An 18,194-nucleotide genomic window follows, 5' to 3' on the forward strand; every position below is an offset into this window, starting at 1 on the left:
GTGGTAAGCCTGCAATATTATATTAAACGTTATTTATAGGTTAATTTTGTTAAATAATAATAAAATTATTTAAATTGTATATAAAAAAAAATTATAATAGATAGAAAAATATTAATTGGGAGAAGAAGTGGATATTATGATTAGCAAGTAAACATGCCTAGCACTACTATTACTATTACTATATCTAATATATATTATTCTTCATCATTGTATATTAATGTGGCATAAAACAAAAATTACAATCACTTTTGAATTGGACATTTCATTGATAATTGATCAAACAACAAATGTTAACAACATTTATAACAAATGAGCTCTAAATAACTAATAAAATTGCATAATATAATTTCTTGTTTCAACCAGATACAAACAAAATCAATCAAGTGGCAATACAGTGCCTAATAGAAAGAAGAAAAAAAAGCGCAAACCCTAGCTATATCTTAAAAGTCCAACAGAAAGATCAACATTTGTGCCCATGCTCTACGCAAAAAAAGAAAGGAAAAACAAATGCAGGAGGAACAACTCAATTATCCCTCATAATCGCCCTGCGAAAACTTGTCCTCTGGGTAACAGACTGCCACAACTTGGTTCCCTCCAAATTTTCTTCCATGCAAACTTTGTCGAGCTTTCGCCGCCCCTTCAATATCAGTATATTCCAAGAAAACCTAAACCAATGTGAAAGCTAATTCTTAGAACAACCTCTAGTTAGATAGAAATAATAGAGGGAAAAATATTAACAAGAAAGTTGTAAGAAATGATTTGTCATTTCTTAAGTGTATTGAAAATTTAATAGAGAATAAATTTTCAGATTTTCAATCCACTTAAAAATGACACATAATTCCCAACAACTTTCTTGTCAATATTTTTATGGCTTTCTATCATTTCTCATAATAATAATAATAATCTATCTAAACATTCTCATATATGGTTCATTTTCAAAGGTCTTCAATAATAGACCTTCTCATGCTAATGTCAACATTTTCATAAGCAGATAAAATTAAGTTTTTTTTTAATCAGAATTGTCAATTCTAACCTTCCCAAGTCCTGGGGTTGGTTCGCCATTTGGGTTTGGGCGTGGAATAATAATATTCACCAGTGAACCTGCAAAAGAATCCCCAGTTTGTATATATAGTAACATAGGGTTAGGATGTAAAATGGTGAAATAATAATTGACTATAATATGTTAATCACAGAAAATGACAATAAATCAAAGTAGTGAACTATAGGAGGAAAGAATGTATACCATATTTTTCACACTCCATTTTCATATCTTCCAATATATCTTCATAGTCTTGATCCTCTTTAAGCTCATCTGGATCAACCACTTGAGTTAAGCATATAACCTTTGTGGTCAATCCAACAGGTTGCAACATAAGCTTCTGCATGAACATGGTTTTGGTCAGAATCAATTAGTAGCTTCCTAGCAACAAGCAAAGCATGAATTGCTCAAGAGAAAGAGTGTTTACTTGTAGAGCGATTTGTTGCTGTGCATGCAATAAGACACTCTCCTGCTCAGGTTTAGGTTGGACAGTACCCTGGTTTGCTCGCCTAACTGTCAGGGTTTTGTCACCCATTTTAATTCCATTAAGGGCTGCACATGCAATATCAGTAACTGAAAGATCGTGGTAAACACAGAATGCGTATCCCTTTGAGTTCCCAGTTTCTCTGTCCTTCACCAAGTCAAAACCTCGAAGAGGCCCAAAAGATTCCAGTAGCTCCCGTATCTGAGACTCGGTGAAATAATATGGAAGCCCACCCACAAAAACACGATCAGGGCCTTCAAGACCACCAGCAGATCCGGGTGAAAGCCCAACAGCACCTAAATTAAGATTTGGATTGGGCTGGCTTGGACCAAGTGTTGCAGCCAGAGAAGGATTGTAGTCGCTAGGTCTTCTCACCTTCACTGGGGCACCCTGAATATGAGAGTTACAAGGCATAGAATGAGTAGGATAAGCAAGCCATGGAATAGATACCATGGGTAGTATAAAAGTCTGCAAGTCTATCAAATTGGTTAGGGTAAAATTGTAATTGTGGGGGTCCAATTCCAGTTTAATGGCTTATTTGAACAATACAAGTAAAGAATTGAATTTATAATGTATGTAATTTTCTAATCTCCGATTCCCAAAATCTTTAGTTGGATCGCCACCATGTGGGGGAAACCTTTTCAGCTTCTATTGCTCTTGACTTGAAAAACAAAAAGTCCAAATTCTTTTCAAAGTCCAAAGTAATTTGATAGAATACATAAATAATATTTTCTATTATTTATGCAAATAGTTTCTTGTTGAGTTAATTAGGGATGGCGATGGGTACCCGATAGTCGGGTTTGGGTATTTTAACTCGGGGTCGGGGATGGAGAGTGCGAAACCAAAACCCGATACCCAACTATATATGATTATAAAAAGTAAAATGTTTTTTATTAAAGTTAATCATTTATTTGATCAGGAATAAATTAATATTGCCGCAGCATGCTTCACTGGCCATGCGTCGGGGACACGTAGTTTCGTTAAGTTTAGGTGACCTAGATCACATGCCTAATATTTCATTATTTCAGAATAATTACGACAACCCATTAAAGTCTGAACCACCGAGCCACAAGTTGGGCCAACAATTTTATTTTATATTTTTTTATCAAAGCTGGTCCTGCCATTTATAAATATTTTATTAATTTTGTGATTTGTAGAATAAAATAGAACATTAAATATACATAAAAAAATGTTAAATAAATATCATAAGAGTTACAATTCTATGATTTTCCAAACATAGCATAAGAGAGAACAGAACATACTAGCCAAGGGAAATAGAATTACCTCAAAGATAATGCCGTCCAAAGCCATGGCATTACTAGCTTCCTCCACAGATCTCATTTCCACAAAAGCAAATTTCTTCTCATGATTGATATAAACATTAACAACAGCATCTCCTGAACATTAGTAAACACATTACCACCTGTCCACAGTCAACATTTGAAGAGAATGTAATAAACATTTCAGACCTGGACCAGCAGTATTTCCTCCAATCGCAGACATGACATAACTAAAATATGTCGCCACAGACTGCAAAATATTCATGATATCAACCACATTTAGAAGTCACAAGAAGACAAATAGAAAAGGCGCATAAATTCACAAATATGGCCAAACTTTCACTAAACTAGCTAGCAAAATTTATGTGCCTCCCAAATTTGGAAGAATGAAACTTAAAGAGCAGGAAAGCCAAATAGACTGGTTTCAAACAATTCACATAATGGTGAAGCTGACATTGACTAAAAGAATAAAACCTGTTCATTTGCAGTAGGAGAAAGACCACCAACGTACACACGACGAGCATGCCTGGTAGCCTGCCAGGATGAAACTTCAACAATCAAACACAGATAATCTTAAAGTCGAATAATTCAAGTTTAACATGCAAACATGGTATGGACAAGGATACCTGTTGGGTCATCGCCTGAACAGGCATAAGAGGAAGAGCTCCAAGCTGTAATGGCAAAAGCAAAAGGAAATAAATAGTAAGTTCAACCTGACAACACCCAGATCTTACATATTTTTCACTATATATTTTCAAAAGGTTAAATATAAGGTCTCTCTCTCTCTCTCTCTCTATATATATATATATATATATGAGTGTGTGTATAAGGGAGACACTTACCTGACCAGCTCCCAATTGGAACATGTTTGGATACATGCCGGTTAAGTTTGGGGTGGCCGAAGTAATCTGACCTGCAAAGGCTATAAGAATTCTCTCAAAAAAAAGAAGAGATCATTACCAAATTAGTAGGAAATCATTTTGTATTAAACTCAATAATTTTGTAAAAGAGTTTGGGTGGGCTGCAAAATTATCTTTGCAAACTCAAATCTTCAACAGATCCTAAGTTCTACATTAGGCCTTTTTTATTTATTTTAAAAAGCTAGCACGACCCCCACAGTCATGGTTCCTCGCCCTAAGTTCTACATTAGAGCATTAGATATACCAACAGAAATGAGAAAGGTAATACAGCATATTCATGGACTAGTAAAAACTATGTGAAACTACCAAGCCCAGAGGCAATAGTTCCCGGATGAAGATGAACAAGACCGTCAAACTGGTGCATTTGTTCCTCACGCCCATTACCAGCCCAGAGGGACTAGTAGCCCATAATTGCCTTCTTATACCAAAACAAAAGACACAAACAACAAAACAAACAACAAACAACAGAAACAACCAAAAAGCCTCTCAGTTTTTGCATTATTCAAGGAAGCAAGCTATTAAAGAATCTATATTACAAAACTGAGAATTTTTCTAAAACAAATATATGCATCAATGACCAAAGTTTTAAGCATTAGTAAATTTGCTACATATTCGGCAGCATTTCCCATGAATACTGTTGTTCAGCAACTAGGCTGATTGGTCTCTTTCTGGGTACAGTTTATTATGTTTGCATTATAATTATCTTACAATTAGTTGATCAACAAGCAGTACTTTAACAATGGAAAAATGTCCCCAAGGAGTTTCGTCTGTGCAAAAATACTCAGTGTCCTTTTAACAAATTATCTACTCATACAGTTGATTATTAGCCAGGGGGGAGAGAACACAATTCCTAACTATGGAACTGCCTCAAATGTCCTTTAACAAATTATCTACTCGTATAGTTCATAACTACCCAGGGGAGAAAACAATATTCCTACTTTGTACTGAAATTGTTGGAAATAAGTTTTGGAATACAATGAAAATGCCTCGTCTTTAAGACTAGACCATCTTTTCCCTCCTATTTCTATAATATCTAATCTCTTAAATGTATTACTGTTCTATTCTTAATATAACTCAGTTAGTGTAGAACTCAGTATGTACATACACAACCAAATATTAATTTTCCATTGTCTTACAAAGTATTAACATAAGAAGTGCAAGCCATGACCATACAGTAGAAAATTGACAGTCTGGCATTGTGAACAACAGCAAGATATTAACAAGTAAACAGTTCATAAACTAGTCAAATACCTGTAGGAGCAATAGCAGCAGCAGTTAATAAGGTTGCTGAAGGGGGTGCCATATCAAAGCCACTGATCCTTTTACTGTAAGGACCAATTGTAAGTAAAAAGTATAACAAGATATAGATCAAAAAGCATGCACACTAAAGAGAATGAAATTTGAATAAAGCAGAACAAACAAATCACACTTCTTATAATTTGCCTATATGTGATTATCTAAAGCATATAATCAGTTCAGCAAAAGGAAAAATAACAGTAAAGGCTGTCAGCTATCCAGTGTTTCAGAGATAAAATGAATCAGGCAAATTCATAAGCTGAAAATCAATATGCAGTAGAAAAGTTAAAACGTTTAAGATTATTAAAACTAATCCATGTAGATTAATGGAACTGGTTATCTAAAAACAATATGAGGCTCATAGCCTAACCTCTTGGAGCGAGAGCGGGATCGTGACCTTGACCTATGATCTGATCTCCCCTTGGAGCGAGAGCGATGTCTACGTCTTTCTTCCCTGTCCTCGTTATGGTCTCTGCGCCTGAAGCAGTAGCTAATTCAGATATTGACAATTAAAGGTAGAGTATTTTACTTTATATATGAACCTCAAGAACTCTAATCTGGCACTGAACCAAATCAAGCCACCTTCCCAAATCAAATGCAACTGATTCAAGAAAAGCCTGCTCACTTGGTCCTAGGGTGCTGGTATTGGATTTCAAGGGCTAGAAATGCCTAAAGTAAGCAAATTAGACTGGCTTTTTCTCAATAATCTTAGCTCCCCCCGCAGCCTTACTTATTTTTATTTAAAGGAAGAGATGCTCGCCTTAGGTTGTCCATCAATAGTTTAAACTTTAAACCATTTGTTCACTTTGTGGTATGGTGTAACCATGTTTCACAAACCACTTTTCACTAGCAAAGTTTTCATGTTGAAGATAAATCAAAAATAACAAATTCCAATAAAATGTTTCATTAGAAGATAGACATCTAAGGTCTCCTAAACTGCAAAAAGCAGTACAAAAAAGAATGATATCGCATTTCTTACCTCTCATCCCTACTTCTATGATAATCACCATCATCCCTGTCTCTTCCCCTATCTCTTCTCTCACCTCTTTCCCTGCGGCCCCGATCCCGATCACGATCAGCATCCCTTTCTCGGTGATGGCGATCCCTATCCCCATCTCTTTCTCTATATTTCTCCCTCTCCTTACCCCTATCTCGTTCCACATCTCTGTCTCTATCCCTCTCCCTAACACGGTCCTTGTCCCGCCCTTTCTCCCTACTCTTGGATGATTCTCTCTCATGATCTCGGGAACGCTGCAAGACAACCACACAAAGTCAAATTATCATTATAGAACCACATAATTCTTCTAGGCCAAACATAGATGACATTCGAAATCAACTTTTTTTATATGATAACCATTTACAATCATTTATAGAGAGCATAGTATATTGCTTATATACAAAACATTTGTTCTGATGTACTTAAAGGATGGTTTTTGCTCCACTTGGCAAAAGACCATGTGACCTTTTTCATCTGCAATATGCATAGACAGACAGATTCCAAAACATCGGAAACCTACACGCAAAAAATTATAGGTTGTGCAATGGAAGGTAACAAATTCCACTCTTTTAATTGGTCATGTGATGACTATTGGATTCTCCATGTATTATTAACATTGTGCAGGATTTTGGACAAAGATACTACATTGAGGGAGACAGTAGTAACAACGAGGTGTCAAATATTTAATTATGACCTAGAATCTTGTTACGGACAATTTAATCGGTTTATGCGAGAAAAGTAACCAATCTGATCTTAGCACGAGTACAGAAACCCTAAGCTAGTCAATATCCTAACCCTATCCCAGGCTCATTGAAAGCATGCAAAATTAAGGCTAAGACACATATAACAGAAAAAAAGTAAAGCTGTGAATGGATGAACAACTATATTTTATACCTGAGACCTGGGGTGGTCTGAGGAATCCTTTCCGTCAGTGCCGCGACTGCTGTCTTTGGGAGGAGGAGAAGATCCGTAGTTATTGTCTAGAGCGTCCCCGTTTTCTTCGAAAATTCCATCATCCGTCATCGTTCGCTTCGATTCGATTCACTCCTCTATAGCTTCGGTGACAGACGCAGTTCAGTGCTTTTGCGATGTTAGGGTTTGTTAGTTACAAAGGGCATCAGCTATTACGTTTGCCTATGCAACTTTAGTAGTATTTTTTTTAGAGAGAGAACTCGTATATTCGACCTTAAAAGTATGATAGGATTTTGCAATTCAACCTTAAAGTATTTAATTTTAAAAATCAACCCTAAACCTAATGGATTTTATCATATTTATATTTCTACTACTATAGTTTATTTTTATTTTATTTTATAAAAAAAAAAGTACATGTATTTTAAAAATGAAAAAAAAAATCATTATGAAAATAACAAATAAAAAAAAGTACATAATAAGTTATCGAGCTAGTAAATCTTTGAGAAGAACGATTAACTTTCTGACAAACTCTACTGGTTTCCTAAACGAATCTCATAAAATATCATAATAATAGTATTATGAATGATACTACGATCATTAAAAATTCGATGATTTTCCTCCAATCAGATAGTCCACCCAATAATAATTGGGATGGTAACCTAAATATGTAGGTTTGTCAGTTAGTTGTATCAATCCAAACTTTACACCAACTACCTAAAGACTCGGACATCCAATGAATTCTAGTAATACTGCACAAAAGACTTCAAATATTAGTCACTCTTCGACAATGTAAAAGTAAGTGAGTTGTCGATTCAACATTTTCTTAACACATACAAGTCATACGACAACGATTAGCCATAATATAACATTTTTTCATGCACATATCATCTATTAGAATTTCCCCATGAATAACGCGCCATCCAAAGATCTTTAATAGAGTCTATTACTATAGTTTATTATTCAACCTTCTAGTTGGAGTAGACATATCTCCGTCATCTTTATTGAAACTAGGAAAATTTCCTTGCAATGCACACGGATAAAAATAAAAACAAAATAAATTTAAAAAATTATAATAATATATATTAATATGTAAAATTCTTAATAAATCACGAATAATATATTAAAATAAAAAATAGAACGTTTTCATTCCACATTTTATTCATTTCGGTACAACAACTTATTTTCTCATACGTTTCATCACATATTTTTCCGAATGAACCTTTCATCTCGTGACTTTACACTTTCACTTTGTCAATCAAATATTTGATTCATATTTTTTAATAATTAGAATCGTGACCTCACACTTTGGTCAATCAAATATTAGATTCATATCTGTTTCACCACTTTCAATTGATACCGGCCTATTATCCCTCGACAAACCACATCTCAATCACACTTGGTTAAAAGGTTGTACTTGTTTTGTTATGTTGCAAGTTCGAAACATACAAATAGGATTTTTAATTTTATTTTTAACCGCTTTAAATTTATGGGCGGGTCAACCCACAATCCGACTCAAGTATTCATTTATCTCACATATATATCCAAATTAACCACAACTCTCGACCCGGCAATCCGAACACTTTAAAAATTAAGCATCATTATATATATAGAGATTAGTTAGTTAAAAATTTGAACTTTTATTGTTAAAATGTCTCGCGTTCATCAAATTTAGTGTTGAATCTAAAATATAATATGTTGTTAGTCTAGTTGGTTAAGAGGTTATACTTATTTTGTTAGGTTGCAAATTCGAAACATACAAATAACATTTTTAATTTTATTTTTAACCGCTTTAAATTTATGAGCGGGTCGGCCCACAATCCAACCCAATTATCCATTTACTCTCACATATATATCCAAATTAACTACCGACAATCTGGACACTTTAAAAATTAAGCATCATTATATATATATTCTCATATCAATGTATAATCTAAATTCTCCTTAAAATATTGTCTCAAATTAAAATATAAAATTATATAAATATTTCATTGATGATTTTCCTATGATACATTTGGTCAAAAACTTTACAATTCATAGAAAATTACATATATTTGTAATAATAAATTAAAGTTGTCAAAATACAAATAATGAACAACAATATCAGAAGACTTGATTTATCTATCTAGTTGCTTGATCACACAATTTGTGAATCTAACTAACCATTTAAATATATTTAGAATGAATTTCAATTTGATATTTATAATAAGAAACAAATTTCCACTATAATTATTACATCCACAGTAAAGAAATATATACATAGGAAGCTTATAATTAAAAAAATTTAATAGTTTGAATAATGCTATACATTTTATCATTCTATAATATACATAATAATTTTAAAGTTATACCTTTTTATGCATGACTTTTTTAATATAAGAAAATGTTTTTTTATTACTCAAATTTGAGTATGTGGTGCATTTTGTTTGATTCGACGCGTTCTGTTTGGTTGAATCGATTTTTTTTTTAATTTTTTGTAATCCGAATAATATGTTCAATGTTGTTTGGTCATTTACTGATTATATTCTGTTTATATAATTTAACATTTAAATCATTAATTGTTTATATTTGATATTTTGTAGATATTATATTATACTATTTACTAATTAATTTCTTATATAAACTAAAAAATAATAATTTCCTTATAAGAAAATTTAATTTGAACTATCCAAAATAATATTTATAGAGATTATTCTTCACCTCTATAAAACTCATAAGTCCTAACTTCCACCAAAAGATGATCCATTATTTAATGGATTGACTTAATTTCTAAGAATTACACAAGTTTGAAAATAAATTTTTGAGTATGGAAGCAATTTGTATTTTTGTATAAAGATTGATCCCTGATTTGAAATTTGAGTGAGGAACGTGTAGCTATCTATTTGGTCGCTCCCGCTTCCCGTCCAATTTACCCGCCACAACTCTTACAAAAGGCTACTTATTTGGCGGGAAAATCACAACGAATAAATAGGGCAAAATGCAAACCCTCGTTCCAAGACCTCTCTTTCAATAGACCTATTTGACGAAAGGGCTTCAGTCAGAAGGTGATATTCTAATTTGGTTTCTTGAAGATGTATGTGGTGAAGAGAGATGGGCGTAAGGAATCTGTTCACTTTGACAAGATCACAGCTCGTCTAAAGAAGTTGAGTTATGGTCTTAGCACTGACCACTGTGATCCAGTTCTAGTCTCTCAGAAGGTATGTGCCGGTGTATACAAGGGTGTCACCACAAGTCAACTCGATGAATTGGCGGCTGAAACTGCTGCTGCCATGACTGCTAATCATCCAGATTATGCTTCTGTGAGTTATTCTCTTATGAATAATTGAATGGATTGCCGATTTTTATATTGAATTACTCACCGTACTGAGTCTTTATCCCATTTGTAATGTATTGCGTTCATCTCATCTACTTACGTTGCAGTTGGCTGCAAGAATCGTTGTCTCCAATTTGCACAAAAACACCAAGAAGTTGTTTTCAGACACGTAAGTGCTTATAAAAATGTTAACTAGATCAATGTTTAAAGGTCTGCATATTTTATTTTGATATTGTGTTGGGCATTGGTGTGATGTCTGCAGGATTAAGGATATGTATAATAATGTCAATGAAAGATCTGGTCAAGAGGCTCCTTTGATAGCTGATGATGTCTATCAAATAATAATAAAGGTGAAGGTTTTATCTGCACTTGGATATTTTATTTGTTTGGATATGTATACACATGATCAATTTTGTTATAAATTTACTATTACAACTACTGATCCGAGTCTATATACCTCAGCATTATTTCCCAAAGAAAATTGTAATTTCATACTTTATATTAGCAGCAATAATGTCTTCATACATGGTACTTTGTTTTCTTAAGATGGAACAGTATAATAGTTTTATGATAGATGATCTCTGTCATTGTTTATAATTGCCCCATCATGTTCAATAACACTCCCTCTATCCATCTCTCTTGTACTCGACATGCAGATTATTTAAGATTGTATTCCCTTACTTCAGATTATGTAGGGTTGTATATCATTATTAAGTTATAAAGATCCTTGTTTGTTTCAGAATGCTGCAAGACTGGACAGTGAGATCATTTACGATCGAGATTTTGACTATGATTATTTTGGTTTCAAAACCCTTGAGAGATCCTATCTTCTGAAGATTCAGGGACGGGTAGTTGAGAGGCCTCAACATATGTTGATGAGGGTTGCTGTTGGTATCCATAAAGAAGATATTGATTCTGCAATAAAGACTTACCATTTGATGTCCCAGAGATGGTTTACACATGCATCACCTACCCTTTTCAATGCAGGGACTCCAAGACCTCAGGTATTCTACATCAACAGCGTTTCTGTCAATAATTTATGTTCTTTGTATTGTTACATGGAATGACAGTCTATGAAATTTGGTGCTTGAATTCCTTGTAAGAACTAAGAAGTGAGATTGACTTTTTGCAGTTGAGCAGCTGCTTCTTGATATGTATGAAAGATGATAGCATTGAAGGAATTTATGATACTTTGAAAGAGTGTGCTATTATCAGTAAGTCAGCTGGAGGAATTGGTGTTTCTGTCCATAACATCCGCGCTACTGGAAGTTATATCCGTGGAACGAATGGCACATCCAATGGAATTGTCCCAATGCTACGAGTGTTTAATGACACAGCTCGTTATGTTGATCAAGGGGGTGGAAAGAGGAAAGGTATCATCATTGCTACTATGTGTTGTTTTAAGACATGCCTTTGATTTTATGTTTAGTTCTTATATTGATTTTATTATTTCTAGGTGCTTTTGCTGTATATCTTGAGCCATGGCATGCTGATATATTTGAATTTCTTGATTTGAGGAAAAATCATGGAAAGGTATGGTATACTAATCTATTCTCTCTAGGCATTATTGACCCATTTAGAGGACCTCGGAGTTTGTTGGGGCTCCCTGCTTCTCCCCCTTTATTTTTTTTATCCTTTACCTCTTTTTTCTTTATGCTTGTTATTTTTTTCCCTCTCTTTTCATTGTTTTGACTCTGTTGTTTTTTACACTACCTTTCTATGCAATGATTCAAAAAAAGAAAAAGAAGGCTTATCTATTCTTGCAGATTGCTTCTATTTGTTTTCCATGCTTCTTTAGTGTATGAATGTGTCTTCAGGTTTTGTTTTGGCTTTCTTAACCAAGGTATTTTCTTCGAGATTGGGGAATGAGAACTAACTAAACCAACTTGCAGGAAGAGCACAGAGCTAGAGATTTGTTTTTTGCTCTATGGGTACCTGATCTCTTCATGGAAAGAGTCCAAAATAACGAGAACTGGTCACTGTTCTGTCCAAACGAGGCACCAGGTTTGGCTGATTGTTGGGGTGAAGAATTCGTGACCCTGTACACCAAGTACGAGAGAGAGGTGAACTTGGCTCATCTTTGTTGATTTAAGTCATGTTTTGTTATTGATTTTTTTTAGTCTATATGATAATAACATCCTATATTCTCAGGGGAAGGCAAAGAAAGTTGTGAAAGCACAACATATTTGGTTTGAGATATTGAAATCCCAAGTAGAAACTGGGACTCCATACATGTTATATAAGGTATCCTATCTCTGACATTCCTCTACCTTGACTGTGCTTATTTGATAATTTTCTAAGCATTTATTTTGATTTCAGGACACTTGCAACAAAAAGAGCAACCAACAGAATCTGGGAACTATTAAATCTTCAAACTTGTGCACGGAGATAATTGAATACACAAGTCCAACAGAAACTGCTGTGTGCAATCTAGCATCAATAGCTTTACCACGATTTGTTAGAGAGAAGGTGTTTATTTGATTAAGCAGCTTTTGTTTTATTATGCTCCCAATTTTTAGTCTGTTCTATACATCTCCATTGTATTGGTCTGCCTTTTGTAGGGTGTTCCACTGGAATCACATCCATCTAAACTTGTTGGCAGCAAAGGTTCTAGAAACCGCTATTTTGATTTTGACAAACTAGCAGAGGTTTGTCTCCAGTCTATTCCTAATCACCACATCTTAATGATATATGGGGTTGAGTTATACTGAGTTGAATACTATTATCTTTTTGATAGGTTACAGCTACAGTGACTACAAATCTCAACAAAATAATTGATGTTAATTACTACCCTATTGAGACTGCTGAAAGGTCAAACATGCGTCATAGGCCAATTGGTATAGGAGTTCAGGGCCTCGCAGATACTTTCATCTTACTAGGCATGCCATTTGAGTCACCAGAGGCAAGAAGCTGAATCTCATAAGGCCTTTCTCTTAAGCTATTGATGATTACACTCATGTTTTGATTGTTGGCTTGGTTATGAAATGCAGGCACAACAGCTTAACAAAGACATCTTTGAGACAATATATTACCATGCTCTCAAAGATTCTTCTGAATTGGCAGCAAAGGTAGGTGCTTATGAGACATATAATGGAAGTCCCGTTAGCCAGGTATGTGAATTTTTTGTGTTAACTTTTCATAAGTATATTTTTAGTAAGGCCTTCCCCTAGTAGCTTCTTAGATGCATTCTTCTTTTCAGGGTATACTCCAGCCAGATATGTGGGGTGTTACACCTTCAAAACGCTGGGATTGGGATGCCCTTAGAGCTATGATAGCAAAGGATGGTGTGAGGAATTCACTTCTTGTAGCACCCATGCCCACTGCTTCAACCAGCCAAATTCTTGGAAATAATGAATGCTTTGAACCTTACACATCAAATATTTACAGCCGCAGAGTTTTAAGGTATTTCTTCATTGGCTTTTTTTCGTTGTTCCTTGGCGTGTATTTTTTGTTGCATGCTAATCTTGGTTATTTATGCCAGTGGGGAATTTGTTGTGGTGAATAAGCATCTTCTTCACGATTTAACTGAGATGGGGCTATGGTCTCCTGCTCTGAAGAATCAGATTATATATGAAAATGGTTCTGTTCAGAAAATTCGTCAAATTTCTGAAGAGATAAAGCCAATTTACAAGTATGCAAATTATCTCGACCTTTAATTAATGTACCCATCCCAATTCTGTTTGCATATTTGAACTATTACATATGTTTCCATTCCAGAACTGTTTGGGAGATTAAGCAGAAGACATTAGTTGATATGTCAGTTGATCGTGGATGCTACATAGACCAAAGCCAAAGCCTTAATATCCACATGGACGAGCCAAATTTTGGAAAACTGACTTCCTTGCATTTCCATACTTGGTCAAAGGTAAATGTTTAACTTTGACATTATTATGACAGCTAAATAAATAGAATGATTGGTAGGAAATCCTGTTGTGCTAATATGTGTTTGTTTTGGGGGTTGGCGAAGGGTTTGAAAACAGGGATGTATTACTTGAGAACCCGTGCTGCTGCTGATGCAATAAAATTCACAGTTGATACAACCATTCTCCAAGTAATAATAATATATTTATATATACATTTTGAGTTTAGAATGCAATTATAGATAATCATTATGTCCCTGTTCTATCTGGCAATGCAATGTAATGCAGGGAAAGACCAAGGTGAAAGAAGAAGAAGATGATGATCTCGATACCCAGAAGTCACAGATGGTATGTTCCTTGACCAACCGAGAAGATTGCATGGCATGTGGCAGTTGAAGCTCTTTTTGTTGTAACATCATTTTCTTAATCCACGTCTTTAAATATGGGTGTGATTGTGTTTTAACACACATCTTCCTTATGTTATAAAACAATATATAGTTCCTACTTCTTACAATAAATATTGTGGTTCCAAAATATATTATAATATTATTATTATTTTTTTTTTGAAACACAACATTTGTGGTCTGCATATCACTTATTTTACAAATCTAAATGTAATTAATTACATGGAAACAATATTTAATTTGGTGTAGAGATTCTGCTGAGAATCATCAACTAGTGAAAAAGAAAAGAGAAAAGAGAAAAGAAGGAAAATGTGTGAAAGTGTTATTTACTTACTTATTGTGAAGGTGTGATTGATGTTGTACGATCAAGGCAGAGACGGGTCTGCGAATATCAGAAGAAGCAAGCATATCTCCAATAGGGCCAAGCTCAGGCAAATCCATCCATTCACTTAAACCATTTAACATGGGTGAAGACTCTGAAGCAATGCCGTGCCTCCCCACAATGATGAGATCATAAACCTCTGCAATTGTGTGAACAAGTGAAGCCAAATCCGCCCCATCTTTCACGTTTTCCTCCTTGTACGATATCCTAAGTCCCTGATGCAACGCTTTCAACTTCACATCCTTCAAAAATTCCATGTCCAGAACCGCGTCCCAAGCATTCTTGTTTTCCCATTCTTCCATCGCTATAAAACGAATTATGGTCAGTTGAGAGTCCGGCGTCCTCGCCAACCGCTTTGCCACCGCCAACGCCTCCCTGTCGTCCTTACCCCCCATGAAGATTATCGCCATCCTGTGTCTCTCTTTCGTTTCCAACTCCAGTATTTTCCTCCTGTCTATCAGAATTCCGACCGAACACGGGGCCATATTCAGAACGTTCTGGTTTATGCTACGAACAACCGTGTTATCCAGTATCAACCTGCCCTGGGCACTCCATTTCCTGTGAAAGGGGAGAATAATGAAACACGCCTGTTTCTCAAACGCCATCAAGCATATGTCGTCGTGCATGAACTTGGGAAGGGACAGAGCCGTGAACATCTGAGTCGAGAAGGCTCCGTGAGGAAACTTGCTCTCGTAGGAACGGAACAGGTCGATTATCTCTTGCGACCGAGAACCGCTCCTACTGGACGACTTCTGCCCGAGCTGATGGTTAATCAGAAGGGGAGAGGCCCGACCTGCCAGCTCCAACAGATGAATCACGTACACTCCCAGCTCGTTGCTGCCCTTTGTCGGGTGCATGCCTTCTAACAGGTTTCCCGCCGCTATGGCGTCGTCTATCCTGTGAGCGCTCACCAGCACCTTAAGCTCCGTTTCTTCCGAACTGTGTACCAAGTTTCTTTGGTTGTACCCTCTATAGATTATGGCATGGTCGTAGCAAGTCCTCACAAGAATGGGTATTATTATGGCGCAAACCAGCACCGAACCTGTCACGGTGGAAAATGTCTGGAGATCTAACGTATCATTCTCCCTGTACGCCAGGTATCCTGCCAGTTCAACGTTGCCTTCAGCGCTGAGAATCAAGGACAGGGCAATTGAATCTTTCAAAGGTACCTTGCAGATTACTGTGGGTATAAAAACTATGGCAAACTTAAAGAAGTTGGAGAGGACAAGGACCACAATCAACAGCTTCTGGAATTTCATATCGTAAATCTCGAAGAGGTCGGATTGAAGCGAACAAAAAGTGAACAGCAAAGGCGCCAACCAGCCGGTGACCATGGTGTCCAACCTGTCAACTAGTGTCGACCCTAAAGGCGGGCCGACGGGTACGATCAAGCCGAGACATATGGGGCCGAAATGATAGAGAACTCCGACGTTGTCACTGATAACTGCGGATGCCAAAACCATACAACAAATGAAGGCAATGTACTCGTCTCTAACCTGTTTCCCTTCGGGCGTCCTGCGTATCATCCATCGGAAAATTGGGCGCAGAACATAGAGCGTAAAAAGAAACCAAGTAAAATAAATGGCAGCGGATTGGGCACCCACGGCAGCGGAGCCTTGTGCAGTGACTCTTAAATAAGTGGTCTGCATTGAGAGTAAAATGCTGAGAAGGGTCCGAATCAAAGCAACGGTCAAAGCAAGATGGCCGAGTTCTGTGTTCATGATCTTAAGATCCGTGAGTAGACCGACTACAACAGGGAACTGAGCTATAGTTTGGGTTCCGATAATGAAGCGAATAGCCGGATTTCTAATCCAACCTACCTTAGCCGCCACAAACGGAGATATATGTAAACCAACTGTCACGGGTAAAACGGTGGATACAATTCCAATAATCCAAGCCTTCTTTTGAGATGCCTTAATCTTACTAGGATCCATCTTGACTCCAATCAAGAACATTAAGTACATGTAACCTACTTTAGCTAGGGTACCGATGTATAGATTTCCATCCGAAGAGAATATAGATTTCCAGACAGTGGGGAAATACCTACCCAAAAAGGTTGGTCCTATGATGAAACCGCACATCATTTCGGCTACGATACGAGGAAGATTGAAGCGCTTAAAAACGTTGTGAAGGGCGAAGGTGAAAACGAAGATGATTGCCAATTGAAGCTGTAGGCGAGGTAGGGCAAAGGCGAGAAAGTGTTTGGCTCCATTCTGATCCCAAATGGCCGGCGAATGAATAATATTGGGGTTCCCTGAACAGATACGGTTGTCGCCTGGAGCACGGAAGAAAAATGGAGGCTGATATAAGTCCATTGAGGGGTTCATTGAGGCGTCCATTGGCATCAGCAGGCATGCATGGGTTTATTAGGTTTAACCCGCATGCATGCAGAGGAGAAAGGAGAGAAAGATAATGCGAGATATTATGAACCCAGAATATCACAACAAACAACAAAGCTAATTCTTGCAGGCCATCATCATTTTCCTACGGAAACTTCGGACACGAAAATCTACAGCCATTCACTCCATTTTATACCATATATATATTTATTATTATTATTATTATCAAGGTTTTAATTAAAATACAAAATTGAGATATTTCCATACAGGTGTTCTATAATTAGGTTAACGTGTCATTCAGTCTAATTTAATGTGTTCATAGGGTTTGTAGAATTACATTTTCAAAAGGGGGAGACATAATTGGATAAACTTCCCTTCTTCATATTAAGGGACTTTGATCCTATTTACATTACTAAGCTAAATAAGCTTAAAAAACTAACATAATTATCCTAAATACTACTAATGATCCACCCATCAATCACCATTTCATATCAAGTCTTATTTGCTTGTTACTAAAAGAACTTAAATTTGGTTATACTCATTTGGATGATAATAGTAATCTTCTACTATTTGGTCTGAAAAGTTTTTTATTTGATAATGTTTTATTTGTTTGTTCAACCAAATTTGAACTCTTTTGTTGATAAAATTGTAAGATTTTTTTTTCATCATTTTTCACAACATTTTTTTTTTTAATTAAAGAGAACTAACATGACACCCCACAATTATGACCTTCCGCTTCAACTCAAAGTATTTCCAGATGGAATCGAATTCATTACCTCTTGATATTTTAAACTGACTCTTACTACTGTGCTACCTTGGTGAGTTCTTAAACATTATTTTTATTGGTTGTTTAATTATAAAAAATTATAATTTTAAAATTTTAAAAATAAACTTTATTTGAAAATATATTTTTGTATGATAATTAAGGATAGTTGTACATGAGTGTACCTTTGCCCAAACACATTATCAAG

General features: G+C 35.7%; 3 protein-coding genes across 6 annotated transcripts; 1 reads left to right on the forward strand and 2 right to left on the reverse strand.

Annotated features, from left to right (window-relative positions):
- Positions 1 to 318: 318 nt before the first annotated feature.
- Positions 319 to 7,141, reverse strand: LOC124918845 (splicing factor U2af large subunit B-like). 4 transcript variants are annotated; one of them, XM_047458905.1, is made up of 13 exons: positions 6,911 to 7,141; positions 5,999 to 6,270; positions 5,390 to 5,497; positions 4,975 to 5,048; positions 3,646 to 3,716; positions 3,430 to 3,474; positions 3,278 to 3,337; positions 2,993 to 3,053; positions 2,808 to 2,920; positions 1,467 to 1,913; positions 1,244 to 1,379; positions 1,034 to 1,101; positions 319 to 665 (listed from the first exon to the last, which is right to left on the reverse strand). In XM_047458905.1, exons 1-13 carry the CDS (start codon positions 7,037 to 7,039, stop codon positions 528 to 530), a joined length of 1,722 nt encoding a protein of 573 aa, XP_047314861.1. In that variant the 5' UTR covers positions 7,040 to 7,141; the 3' UTR covers positions 319 to 527. The 4 variants fall into 4 exon arrangements, with proteins under 4 accessions (XP_047314861.1, XP_047314860.1, XP_047314863.1 ...); XM_047458904.1 differs by having other exon boundaries at positions 3,646 to 3,725; XM_047458907.1 differs by lacking the exons at positions 5,999 to 6,270; positions 6,911 to 7,141 and adding an exon at positions 4,030 to 4,141 and having other exon boundaries at positions 3,646 to 3,725; positions 5,390 to 5,440.
- A 2,754-nt stretch (positions 7,142 to 9,895) lies between these two features.
- Positions 9,896 to 14,622, forward strand: LOC124920576 (ribonucleoside-diphosphate reductase large subunit). Its single transcript, XM_047461083.1, has 17 exons — positions 9,896 to 10,224; positions 10,346 to 10,407; positions 10,501 to 10,588; positions 10,979 to 11,242; positions 11,371 to 11,611; positions 11,695 to 11,771; positions 12,131 to 12,301; positions 12,390 to 12,482; positions 12,558 to 12,707; positions 12,800 to 12,886; positions 12,976 to 13,140; positions 13,229 to 13,348; positions 13,438 to 13,640; positions 13,720 to 13,869; positions 13,956 to 14,103; positions 14,206 to 14,289; positions 14,387 to 14,622. Exons 1-17 carry the CDS (start codon positions 9,997 to 9,999, stop codon positions 14,492 to 14,494), a joined length of 2,439 nt encoding a protein of 812 aa, XP_047317039.1. The 5' UTR covers positions 9,896 to 9,996; the 3' UTR covers positions 14,495 to 14,622.
- Positions 14,623 to 14,832: 210 nt separating this feature from the next.
- On the reverse strand, positions 14,833 to 17,223 carry LOC124921056 (cation/H(+) antiporter 4-like). Its single transcript, XM_047461655.1, has one exon. It carries the CDS (start codon positions 17,221 to 17,223, stop codon positions 14,833 to 14,835), a length of 2,391 nt encoding a protein of 796 aa, XP_047317611.1.
- Between the last annotated feature and the right edge of the window lie 971 nt (positions 17,224 to 18,194).

This window comes from Impatiens glandulifera, chromosome 1 (assembly GCF_907164915.1).
Source record: "Impatiens glandulifera chromosome 1, dImpGla2.1, whole genome shotgun sequence".
Classification (NCBI taxonomy): domain Eukaryota; kingdom Viridiplantae; phylum Streptophyta; class Magnoliopsida; order Ericales; family Balsaminaceae; genus Impatiens; species Impatiens glandulifera.

Coding starts and splice junctions, on each gene's coding strand:
- LOC124920576 (XM_047461083.1), top strand. CDS start 9,997: ATGTATGTGGTGAAGAGAGATGGGCGTAAGGAATCTGTTCACTTTGAC. Junction 11,243..11,370: donor CAGGGACTCCAAGACCTCAG/GTATTCTACATC, acceptor GACTTTTTGCAG/TTGAGCAGCTGCTTCTTGAT. Junction 12,887..12,975: donor ATTTTGACAAACTAGCAGAG/GTTTGTCTCCAG, acceptor TCTTTTTGATAG/GTTACAGCTACAGTGACTAC.
- LOC124918845 (XM_047458904.1), bottom strand. CDS start 7,039: ATGACGGATGATGGAATTTTCGAAGAAAACGGGGACGCTCTAGACAAT. Junction 5,049..5,389: donor TCCCGCTCTCGCTCCAAGAG/GTTAGGCTATGA, acceptor TGGTCCTTACAG/TAAAAGGATCAGTGGCTTTG. Junction 3,726..4,974: donor TGCTGCTATTGCTCCTACAG/GTATTTGACTAG, acceptor GAATTCTTATAG/CCTTTGCAGGTCAGATTACT.
- LOC124921056 (XM_047461655.1), bottom strand. CDS start 17,223: ATGGACGCCTCAATGAACCCCTCAATGGACTTATATCAGCCTCCATTT.